This window comes from Podarcis liolepis, assembly GCF_965112155.1.
Source record: "Podarcis liolepis genome assembly, chromosome: 1".
Lineage (NCBI taxonomy): Eukaryota > Metazoa > Chordata > Lepidosauria > Squamata > Lacertidae > Podarcis > Podarcis liolepis.
This window is the reverse complement of record NC_139554.1, coordinates 98,625,242-98,638,283: the sequence shown is the minus strand read 5'-3', so window position 1 is coordinate 98,638,283 and position 13,042 is coordinate 98,625,242. Positions and strand designations below refer to the sequence as shown.

The 13,042-nt window shown below is 40.2% G+C and overlaps 1 protein-coding gene across 3 annotated transcripts in view; it reads left to right on the top strand.

Annotated features, from left to right (window-relative positions):
- Positions 1–13,042, top strand: part of LRP1B (LDL receptor related protein 1B) — a 742,760-nt gene that overhangs the window by 574,806 nt on the left and 154,912 nt on the right. For all 3 annotated transcript variants that reach the window (XM_083492761.1, XM_083492762.1, XM_083492763.1), the window contains 6 exons: positions 2,075–2,275; positions 3,156–3,401; positions 5,289–5,486; positions 7,787–7,991; positions 9,515–9,679; positions 10,913–11,157. In XM_083492761.1, coding sequence (XP_083348887.1) covers positions 2,075–2,275; positions 3,156–3,401; positions 5,289–5,486; positions 7,787–7,991; positions 9,515–9,679; positions 10,913–11,157 — 1,260 coding nt within the window. The remainder of the gene's footprint in view (positions 1–2,074; positions 2,276–3,155; positions 3,402–5,288; positions 5,487–7,786; positions 7,992–9,514; positions 9,680–10,912; positions 11,158–13,042) is intronic.

Here is a 13,042-nt window from a genome sequence, read left to right as displayed (position 1 = left end):
CACACACACACAAGTTGCCGTGGAAATGTAAGAACTGAATTTAAGAAACAGAGAACCGAAATCAACCTATTTGTCCATCCCTAATTACTTATCTGACAGACCTGTACATTTGCAGTTGAATAAGGGCCAATAGTACTATACTCAGAGCATTGGGCATGGATCAGCTAATGGGAATGATGTAGACAACATGAGAAAAGGAAAAGGAAGATTACAGAAGTGCTTAAATTAATGGCGGCAAAGTGGGAGTATTCTGGATAATTATTTTCATATGAAATGGAATCTGTCCAATGTTAGAATAGGTTTTTTTTAGCACCATTAAATATATCATTAAGTTTTTTTGAGTTTATGATTGTATATTACTGTGGCTCCTCGGTTCTCAAACGTCTCCGTTGACGAACGTTTCAGAACCCAAACAACGAAAAGCCGGAAGTAAATGCTTCCGTTTTCAAACGCGCCTCGGAAGTCGAACAGCTTCCGCTTTGTGTTTTTCAGTTTTCTCAGTTGAATTTACAGATAGCTATTTGCGCCTCAGTTTTCAAATGTTTCAGAACACAAACGGTCTTCCGGAACAGAATATATTCAAGAACAGAGGTACCACTGCATTAGTTAGCAGTAAGTGCAGTTGTATACTATTTACTATGTCAGTCAATATTATTAAATTAATTATACCTTACAGATTATGTGTTAAAACTGGGAGATTGTTAGAGTCATTGAAGCAAAGTTACCTGTCATGGATGGCTAGAATTTCTGCTTTGGGGGTCCTGTTTTTCCAGTTTTTTATTTACTGTCCTTTTACTATTAGTACCTACAAGATAGTTAAACTCATAGCAAAAGGATTTTCATGAATAGCATGTGAAGAAAGCATGGATACAGGCAGAGAAATGGGCACATGTGCAGTTAGTTCATGTACAACAACAGGACACATGCAATTGCCTTGAGTTTCTTGGCTACAGCTTGTGGTCAGTGTGGAGAGAGCTTAACCATGATCCTGGGTTCAGACCATACTCTAAGCCAATCCTTGGCCTAGCTCAGCATGATAGAGGAGTAAGGCAGATTGAGGCAATGGCAAAGCCACTGTAAGAACCCCTCCAAGAGTCCACATGTTGACATAGTAAGCCATAGTGTAATGGTGTCTCTGTTTGTATAGAGCTTCACTAACGCCAAACAGCAGATTCCCCAGTGCCACTGTTCATGTTTGAACCGGGATTGAGATACAGCTAACTACAAAATGATCATGGAAGGGCGATTAAAATAAAATCAGGGCTTCGGCAGTTCAATTGACTTGAAATAAATTTAGGAGCATAATAACTCTCAATATTTGCCTTTAATCTCAATAATTCAGATTTATATTTTAATATTCCTTAAACAAAAATGGCAGTTCGGGAAATAAAAGAAAAAAATAGCAAAGGCTGAAGGCAGAAAATGTCACCTGAATAAGCATATCCCTATAGGGACTTTCTGCACTTGATACCAGATATTGTGGTAACTTTTTGAAACATGGCAACCCTATTTGAGAGTGTCTCAGAGATATGAAGCTGGTTATAAGTATTCTATCTAAACAAATAACTGATCATAGATTACCCCTTTTTATTTTTGATTATTCAAAAATTATTATCCTTCACAAATTTGTTTCAGATTCATCTTGGATTGGGGGTGGGCGGGGGTGTGTGTGGATACTTTGTTACCACTTCTATTCTTATTCAGAATTCTGTTTTTACCTAGTCACATTGCAAAGTGTAACTGTTCCCATAAAATTTTCCCCTCCTTTGCATTTAAAAATGCACTAAAGAGGAAGAGGAACAAAGCTCATGTTTTTAATAACACTGTGCGCGCACACACACATTTTCTCTATATACTCTCCTCGGACAGATAAAATGTTGAATTACTTCCGTGCACTTTTGTTCCATCAAAGGCTTTTTAAATTTGACATTGGGGCAGGAAATGGCTGTTCTCAACTTTGTTGTAGGTGTTATTTTAAAATACAAGGCAAAGTTTTTCCGAACATTTTTGTTCAGAATATTTTCCTGCATTTGCTTTTGGTCTGATTCTGTGTGTTTATTTTTCTCTTTTCAAGGGAGATGCATTAGCAAAGCATGGCTGTGTGATGGGGACATTGACTGTGAGGATCGCTCTGATGAAGATCATTGTGAAGGGTATATGTGCGGACCACCAAAATACCCCTGCGCAAATGAAAGTTCCATCTGCCTACAGCCGGAGAAGCTCTGCAATGGGATAAGAGATTGCCCGGATGGATCTGATGAAGATGTCCTTTGTGGTACTTCATGCTCTTTCCTATATTAAAAAGTTCCCTTTATCAGATTTATCGTGTATACTTGCATCTGCCCTTTGGAAACATTAATATTGTGAAAGCTTTGTGCATTATCACTTGAGCTTTTCATTATCTCTTTGCTTGTTACACTTGAAATTGCACAACATTTCACTGAAATGGATCTGCACAATTTTCGTTTTCCCAGTTCTAGATGGTTGTAGCAGACTTCCAAACTCTGCATTCAGTGATAATTTTCACACTGTCAAAGTGATACAGTGAAGGGATTAGAGAGGCAAGTCCTGCCATGACCTATGCATGTTCTCTAGACCATTTGTGATCCCTACCATTGTAGACAACCATTTGGAGGGTAGGCTTTTTGCACTGTGATGTTGCACTTGGTCCTATTGTATTCATTTTATTCTGACCTAGAATGGCACCCAATGTACCTTTTACAGTGTTACCTTGGGTTACAAACACCTCAGGTTACAGACTCCGCTAACCCAGAAGTAGTACCTCGGGTTAAGAACTTTGCTTCAGGATGTGAACAGAAATCATGCGGAGCAGCGGGAGGCCCCTTAGCTAAAGTGATACCTCAGGTTAAGAACTGTTTCAGGTTAAGAACGGACCTTTGGAACAAATTAAGTTTGTAACCAGAGGTACCACTGTATAAGCAAAAATCCTTATGTGTAGTAACATACTCCACTTTTCCTTCCAACACTAATAAAAGATGCAGTGAATTTATTTATACTGATTCCTGAGAAGTTCTATACATTAATTTTCTCTAGTCTCAATCCAGTACAATTTACTACAGATCTGGTAGCCTTCTTTTAGTCTGCATTTTATGTCTGAAAAACATCAACTTCTGTTTTGTTTTCTTGAATTGCAGATGAATGCTTGCTTAACAATGGCGGTTGCAGCCACCAGTGCTCAATAGTTCCTGGAGGTAGAATTGTGTGTTCATGCTCACCAGGATTGTACCTGAGCTCAGACAATAAAACCTGTGAATTCATAGATTATTGTGCCAAACACCAGAAGTGCAGCCAAGTGTGTGAACAGCATAAAAATACCGTTAAGTGCTCCTGTTATGAAGGTTGGAAGCTCAATAAAGATGGAGAAAGCTGTGCTAATATCGGTAAGTTGACATTTACAGACTATTCACTACTGTAGAGCTCCATTTATGAAAATATAGGGGAACCAAAATAAGGCCTATTCACTTTGGAGAAGCAGTATGAGTCACTGGTTGTTTCATCTTTAACTCTTAAACACCTAGATTAAAAGGGTTTTGAACGTTTATTCACAAATTGTAGAGATTTACAAATTGCCATTCAATTAACAAAGCTTGACATACAGATCTGATTATTTATACTTGTATTTTTCACATGGGGGGACATCCATAGTGTATAATCTGGGGATTATATAATCTTTCTTCTGACCACTGTGGGAGTAACTGCCCTTTTGAGTAGTAATGAGCGGAACACTGGATTAACATAGTCGGTCTACCTCCTTTTAACATTTATAAACTTTCTCTCTTTTTTACAAAATAAAACAGAATTCTTTACAACTCTTATAACAGCGCACCCTCTTTTACAGACCGCAAGCAACATCTACCCTGAGACATCCATACATGATTAAGCCAACGGTTCCTTTAGCCTAGATTACACCAAAGAACCCCATATATTTACATCTGTACTGAGGAAAGGGGTTTATGATTCACAACTTCAGGGCTAGTGTTGGGGGTTTGAAGCTGCTGCCATTAGGCATCTAGCACTGTAATATACTGTACATATAATTCATCTCCAATTTTCCTCTCATTCCAAATGGATGTTGAATTTAGATGGGTGATTACTTACAAATAAAAGTAATACAATTTTTATTTATCCTATTTTGTTCTCCTGTTTTTTGGTAAACCTGGGTAAGGTGGTTGCTGAGCCAGAAGATATGTTGACATATATGAAGTTTCTAGAACACTATTTCCATTCTGCCTAGAGTATTGAACAGAAGTTTGCCTGTTAGTAGCAGGGGATGCACCACAGCATTTTGCTGTGGCTCCCCACTGTTGTTGTTGCTTGCTATTTTTACTCTTTTTCTATAAAGAGAAATCAAGTGTTGTAAAGAATCCCCATTTGTTCATTGTATGTGTGTGTCGGTTTGTCGGTGAAATGAACCCACCCATGGATAAGGTCGTGTTTTCTGCATACGTGTATACCCAAGTTATGCAGAAGTCTCTGACTAACGAGCTTATGTGTTAGTTCATAAAATGAAAATAAGCAAGGACTGAACATGCTTAGTAGCCTCCAGGAAACATGGGATGTTGAAGGTGTAAATTATGGGAAGGGGAGAGAAGGAAAAGGTGCGAAATGAGCCCTAGACATCTGGAGGTAGTGGGATAGAATGGATAAGTGCCATGAAGTGCTTTCTAAAAGCTCATCTGCAAATGCAGTGAAGTTGCAGGAGGATAAAAGGACATGTTTTTCCTTTCCCACAATAGAAGAATTGCCCCACACTTTCTACTATAAATCAATCAAGTGCTCAGTCCTTCAGGGCTAGATAGCAAAGCACAGGGGAAGGTTCTTGAGAGAGCAAAATGAAAACTGTATTGCTTCCTTCCCTTGTCTTGAGGTGGTGGATTGCCCTGCCAGGCTGCACTTCTTACATGAGAGAAAGCACAATTGGTCACAGTTGGTTTTACTTTTGAGTAGACATGTACAGGATTCTGCTGTGAATATTTCTGAGCTGTCACCAATGATAAATTTCTGCTACTAGAACTTCAGACCACAGTTAGATTGTTGAATCTAATTTTCATTTTTGCAGTGTCAGAACAATATTGTTGTAGCTGAATAAAGGTTAGATTTAAGTGGCAATGTGTATTTTAGGAAAAAATACTACAAGAAATGTAATGCATAAGTATTTTACGGTTATAATATTCTGTCAGAGTTAGTCTAATGAATGCCTTTTTATTACTGTCACCATAATGATGTAATCATTATATTTTATACAAATAATACTTTTGTATTCCCAGATCCATTTGAAGCTTTCATAATTTTCTCTATTCGGCATGAGATCAGAAGGATCGATCTACAGAAACGGGATTACAGCCTGTTAGTTCCTGGTTTGAGAAATACAATAGCACTTGATTTTCACTTCAATCAGAGCTTACTGTACTGGACAGATGTGGTTGAAGATAAAATTTACAGAGGCAAGCTTTCTGAAACTGGAGGTATGAAATGAAGTTTTATTTATTTTTAATGAAGAATTATTTATTTTTAATGATCTTGGGAAAAGCCAACTGGAGAAAACTGGTGAAATTATGTTGAATCCATGAAATTCATGGATAAGGGCTCTTATAATGTGATACTATTTCCCCCTTGTTTAACGTTCTCCAAACTTTTTTGATTGTCACCTTTTGCTTGCAGTACTAGTGGGGTAGGAAACCTGGGGGAAAAAATCCATCTGGCAGCCAATGTGCCCCTTTGGTTTCAGACAGTACATGGGTAAACGAGTCTAAAAAGCCTGAGACACAAATTTTCACGGCCCTCTAATGGTTATGGTGGCTCATTTTACCAGAAGTAATGTAGTTAGCATAAACTCTGGAAGTGTATACCCTCAATTCTGACCAAACTAAGCTTCCTAGGCAAACTTGAACCTCTATGTTTAGGGGCAGTATGCCACTGAATACAGTTTACTGAGAGGCAGTAGTGAGGGAGAACTATTATAAGACCCTCATATAAGCTCACCTGGTTGCTGTGGAAAACAGGGTTCTGGACTAGATGGATCCAGTAGGGTTATTAGTATGGTTGTTGTTTAAACATAATACACCTCAAGCCTAGAATATGGAGCTGTTCAGAAAGTGGTTCTCAGAATGACCGCTCCCCGCTTAAAATGGGGGGCGCCCTTTGCATGGACGCGTGCAGCCCCTAGATCTGGAGCGGCTCCAACAGCATAGGCTTGGCTTTGCTTTCCCTCAGGTGGGATACCTGGACGTCTCCGCCTACCTCAGTCAGTTGTCCAATCCCACCTGGGGGAAGTGTTGCCAAGAAGACCAGGCCAGGTAGGGGAGGGATTACCTGCCCACACAATAGAGGGAGGATCTTACCTAGGAATCTGGGGAAGTCCCACTGGGGGGCACAATACACTTACAAAAGGACATGATGTTTTTGAGAAAGAGACCATTTGGAAGTAGGCAGAATGCTAGACTCTTCCCTGCCAGACTGCAGAGGCTGCAAGCCTATATTCACTTACCTGGGTGTAAGTTTCATTGAGCTCAATGGGAACTGCTTCTGAGTAGGCATACACAGGATTCCTCTGTATCCAAATACATGCATTTTGTGGCCTTTTGAAATGTGCATTATGGATACATTGCAGCACATACAATGGGCTTCTTTCTGAGTAAGTAGGTTTACTCAGATTGCTTTATTTCAGTCTCCATATCTACTCTTAGTTGCAATTAACATACGGGAGCTTCTGCTCCCAGCATTTCTTCTTTCTCCTCTGGAAGGAAAGCCTACCACCAGTAGAACAAATGATGCAATTCATATGATTTATGTTTTTTTTAAACACACACACACACAAATTTCCACAGGCCGAAATCCTGCATGCTGCTTGCACAGAGAACAGAGTGTGAAGTTTTTCCCGTAGGGCTCTAGTATAACCTCCCCTCTCCCACCAGGCCCCTGCACGTGTCTCCACTCCTGCTTCTGCTGGGAGTAGCCTGCACACCATGGGCCTGGGGAAGAGCAGGCTCCAAATGCTTGAAGGTAAGATGGGGGAGGGTCTCAGCTGCAAGTGCAAATGGCCTTGTTGAGTCACAGGATGGCTCTTAGAATAGTAGAAGGCTCATGAACAGAGGCGACAGGTGGGGGCGGGGAGAGGACACATGAACTCCATCCATACCATGCTCTCCATGCACACAGTGTGCAGGATTGTGGCCAAATTCTGCTCAGCCTTAATAGTTGACACTGCGCCACCCTTGCTACGATGCACGCCAAAAATGTATTTTATAGTAATAAAATAATATTAGTAAATCCTAATAGTTTCCGTGTCATACTGTGCCTAGTGTGGTAATTTGCATATTAGAGGATTGATCATGATAATTCCTGTTCCACAGTAAGTGTCTCAAAGTGCAATCCTATACATGTCTACTGGGAAGTAAGCATCATTGAATTGAGTGGGACTTGCTCCCAGTAATGTGTGTATAGGGTTACACACATTACTGGGAGCAGGTCCCACTGACACAAGGCATTTTTTTTAAAAAAAGGTAAACATTGTTGCAAAGATAGCTCACCATTCTGAAATTAGTAAACTTCTCAGTTTTCTCCATAATTGCAAAGTTGTGAATGGGCTACATGTGGCATAAACCTACTATTTTATAATGTTTTATGGTACTATATATTAATTTTTCTAATGTTTTACAGTATCATTATTTTAAAAGTAAGTAGTTCTTCTGTTACAGTGTCTACTTTGTGCAAGTTTAAACTTAATGTGTTAATCATTTTAAGAACTCTTCTAATATTTTCACAGGGGTAAGCTCCATTGAAGTAGTGGTCCAGCATGGCTTAGCTACCCCTGAAGGTCTTACTGTTGACTGGATTGCTGGAAATATATACTGGATAGACAGCAATTTGGACCAAATTGAAGTTGCTAAATTAGATGGCACACTGAGGACAACATTAATAGCAGGTGCCATGGAACATCCTAGGGCTATTGCTTTGGATCCTAGATATGGGTAATTAAATGTATTTGTAATGATTATTTACAACAAAACTGTGCAAATGTTTTTCATAGGTATTGTGAGATGTTGTTTTTCATTTGTCCTTAGCACGGGTAATTTTGACCCTACTATGAAACAAGTTATATGGGGATGATAATAATAATGTTAATAATAATAATTAATGTTAATAATGAATAATGTTGATAATAATGTTAATAAAACTAATACACACATTCATTTTCATTTCCCATGTTTCTACAGGTGGTAGTGGTGTAGTTTCAGAGCAACATGTTAATTAAATCAAGTAGGATATTTAAGGAGGAAAATTAAATAGTATAATTGCCAAAAGAGCCTGTGTGATAGACTTTATCAGCTATATATATTCTTCCCCCTTCATCCCATTTTCTCAATGACACAAATTGCAAGGATTGCTTCATACCAGTTTAATGTATCTGAAGGCAGAGCAGCCATGTTCCCTTACATTTGGGGAAATGGGCAGTTAATTCCCAAGTTGAACCTCTTTCACAATCAGACATACCCTTTATAGATTTAGAGCATGATCATTACTTTCTACCACTTCTCAAATGTGTTGCAATTATACGTCCAAATGCAATCAAATGCCCATAGCCTATCAGGTCTACATCCAATTAGCATTGATTATGCCTTAACATTACTCGCACTTATCTTGACACTGGAATGTAAAGCACCTGTCTCAAAATTCTATCCGTATGCAATATTAGAAGAGGGAATAAGGGCATACTGCAGGGGGGGGGAAAATCAGGTAGGGAGAAAATTAGTTTTATCAGTGCTTCAAAATGGCGAATTCCTGGTTAGGATCTTTTGCATCCCTCTTATGCAACTCTAAAATGTTATCCCCCGCCCCATGACATGTCCTCCTGTGGATGTTGGAGTAAGATCAGTTCTGAGCACACCCAAACACCATCTGGAGTCTAGGCTGAATGAAAACGTATCTATGCCTTCCAGTCCTTTCTGGCACAATCCTTATTTCGCTTCGCTATCGTAAATGACAAGGACATGCTGGTGGCAAGGAGGGACTGAGATATTGTTTTGAGCATGTGTCACAGCTACTGAGGCCATAGGAAATAGGGTAGAATTGGGTTTCTAATATAAATATGAACTATTTGTTCAACTTCATAGAATCACAGAATTGTAGAGTTGGAAGGGACCATGCGAATCATCGAGTCCGATCTCGTACAATGCAGGAATCTTTTGCCCAACGTGGAGCTCAGACCCATGAACATGAGATTAGGAGCCTCATGCTCTGTTGACTGAGCTATCCTGAGAATAGTTTCATTTCCTTTCAGAATAGTTTCATTGTGTTAGAAAGTTATGGAACTCCACGATTAAAACTTTATAGCTGTTTTGGCAAGGTCAAAAATGTATTCTACTTAGAATAACTAGCCCAGATTTGCTAATATGATGGTATTAAAAAGCAAAACAAAAAACACCTGTATATATTATTTGTTTCATATTTTAGTGTAAATTTTGTTTTCTTTTTCTTTTTTTCCATCACTCAGAATTCTGTTTTGGACAGATTGGGATGCCAATTTTCCTCGCATTGAGTCTGCTTCCATGAGTGGAGCGGGAAGGAAGATAATATATAAAGACATGGATAGTGGAGCATGGCCTAATGGCCTTACTGTGGATCATTTTGAAAAACGAATAGTATGGACAGATGCCAGGTAACAATGTTCCCTGTGCTTTTTGTATGAGAAAAAGAAAAGTTGCAGAGCTGCTTTTATTCTTTGTCTTCCCACCCCTGCAAGTAGGAATGAAGACACAAGAAGTGTTTGGGGATGAATGGGAACAGCCCTATTAATTTTTGCCAGATTCTCATCATAAGGAGACAGGTTAGCAACAAGCTAACAATCCTTCAGTGCAGGCCCCCTCTACTTCATGTGAGAGCTGGGATTCTTCCTCTCCCACTCTCAACCTGGCATGAGTAATTCCACCCTGAGTCCAAGGATCAGATCAGTCAGATGATCTATCTATGCACGTCTTCAGCTGCTCACTAAGCTATATGCACAACAGACACCAGGCACTTCTATGGTGGCATAAAGTCAAGCCACTCATTGTGTTCAGACTCCCCAGAACCCAACAGTAGCTCCCCTTTCATATTACCTCTCTCAGGCAGCAGTGGGGCTGTGCTGCTTACAACCCCCACCAGCTGATCTCTGTTGCATACCAAAACCAAAGAGGGGGAGGGGCTAAATGGTGGTGGGTGCTGTTATTTTTCTAGAAAAAGAGGAGCCGGAGCTCACCTTAAGCTTCTCCCTTGTTCTCTTAGAATGGCAATGGTACCCACCTGAACTCCTGTGAGCTCCAGCTGAAAAAGGCCCTGTTGGTGGGGCTGGTGTAATGTAAATGCATCGGAAGGAGCACAGAATTGGCCCCATTGACATTATTGCACTGCTCCAGCCTCACTGCTTATACAACGCTTCCACTCACAGTCTCGGTGAATTGACTAGAGGCATGTCAGATAAAGAAGCTGTCTTTACCATGTCAGATTTCATAGTCCAGGGTTGGGAACCATATCGCCTTCCAGATACTGCTAGATTAAACTTTCATCATCCCTAACTATAAACAATGCTGGCTGGGATTGATGTGAGTTGAAACCCAATGACATCTGGATGACTGCTGATTAGCCACTCACTCCTGCTTTAGTTCAGTATTGTGTGCACTGACTGGCAGCTGCTCTCTAAGGATTCAGGCAGCCCCCCCCACCCTGCCCGCCCTCCCCAGTTGTTCCTGGAGATGCCAAGGATTGAATCACTGAGCTATGATCCTTTGCCAAACATTTGAAATACATTCCTTGCATATTTGTTTAATTTTCCAGAATATAGTTTCATAACTGCACTAAGCCCAGTTTCAGAATTCTCTCACAATGGATTTCTGTTTGGGGGGTTATCTTTCAGGTCAGATGCTATTTATTCCGCACTGTATGATGGAACTGATATGATAGAAATTATACGAGGACATGAATATCTTTCTCATCCCTTTGCTGTCTCTTTGTATGGGAGTGAAGTATATTGGACAGACTGGAGGACAAACACATTGTCAAAGGCCAACAAATGGACAGGACAAAATGTTAGTGTGATACAAAAAACTAGTGCACAACCTTTTGATCTTCAAATCTATCACCCAAGTCGTCAACCACAAGGTAAATTAACACTTCTAATAAAAGTGTAATAGTCTTTTTGTTCATAGTCAGATTCTACATTACATACCAGCAATATGAATGAATATCTCTTAAAGGTAAAGGTAAAGGACCCCTGATAGTTAAGTCCAGTCGCGAATGACTCTGGGGCTGTGGCGGCCTCTCGCTTTACTGGCCGAGGGAGCCAACGTTTGTCCGCAGACAGTTTTTCTGGGTCATGTGGCCAGCATGACTAAGCTTTTTCTGGTGAAACCAGAGCAGCACACAGAAATGCCATTTACCTTCCCGCCAGAGTGGGACCTGTTTATCTACTTGCACTTTGATGTGCTTTCAAATTGCTAGGTTGGTAGGAGCTGGGACTGAGCAATGGGAGCTCACCCTGTCATGGGGATTCAAACCACCGACTGTCTGATCGGCAAGTCCTAGGCTCAATGGTTTAGACCACAGCACCACCTGCATCCCCTGAATATCTCTTAGCTAATAACTATTATTATTTATATGACTGACTTGTTAAATTAACATTATGTGAGTACCACTTCAAATTCTTTTTAATGCTTCCTGTTTTGTGCTGCTTATATAAATAAAAGGAGCATTTCTGAGCAGCATTATTGTTGGCTAAATGACATCTTAAAACTTTAGCAATATTAAGAGCACTAAAGAAATCATAAACATTGAGTTAACAGCCCTTTGCATCTGCTTCAGTGAAGTATTACCAGCAATTGGCTGGAAATGGGAGAGAGTGGTTAGATTTTTTTAGCCCCAGGTCAGAACCATAACAAATATTATTTTAGGCTGTGTTGGTATATTGTATATGGCATTGACCTGGGAACCTTCTCATGTTGCCATTATTTTTAATAGATCAGTATGGAATGGGGGCAAATGTTAACAGCTACTTTTTCCTGTGGTTTATAAGGACTCCGGCAGCAGGAACACCTCTTGTGATTTGAGGCAGGGGAAGGGATCACAAGTATCTGCTTCCTTTTTATAAGCCTCTGCTGTAAATAATTGCAGTTCAAAAAGGCATCTCTTAGCATGCCATCCAAATTACAAGTCTTCAGATTATAAAAATATATGTAGAATTATTTTGCATCTATACAGAAACAGATCACTTACCAGCAGTGCTATTTTTCTAGAAAAGAGAGACCGTAACTCACCACAAACACCTCCATTGTTCTCTTAGAATGGCAATGACACCCACCTGAGAGGTGCTGGAACTGAATTCTAGGGAGTTCCGGTTTTTAAAAAGCCCTGCTTACTAGGGAGATAATTCTGAAGAGGTTATTCTGAAGCTTTGATGGCTTGAATTCAAAATTCCCATAAACAGAATACAGTAGAAGAAAGGAATATCCTCTTTCTCATCCCTCTTACATCCCCCATTTCCCTCTGATAAGCTGCTCCAGGGGTTTGGGGATGCTTCAGAGCAGTGTGGAGTCAATGTAGGGTTTTCAGGGGCAATTTTTTGAAAACTGCTTAACTTTAGGGAGCCTCCACAGGATCTCAATGTCTTCCGCCCCACGTGAGTGAGCACACAATTCAGAACATAAGAAGAGCCTGCCAGATCAGGCTGGTGGTTCATCTAGTCCAACATTCTGTTCTCGCAGTAGCTAACCAGATGCCTATGCTGCAAGAAGGATCTGAGTGCAGCAGCATACTCACAGAATTTTGTAGAGTTGGAAGGGACCCTGAGGGTCATCTAGACCAACCCCCTGCAATCCAGGAATCTCAACTGAAGCATCCGTGATAGATAGCCCTCCACCCACTGCTTAAAAACCTCCAATGAAGAAGAGTCCATCAGTGGCGAACTATTACTATGGAGTAGATTTGTTTGCTATTCTCTTCCTCTCTCCCCTTCTAATATATTTTCACCCCATTGTCAGCCTTCATTGGT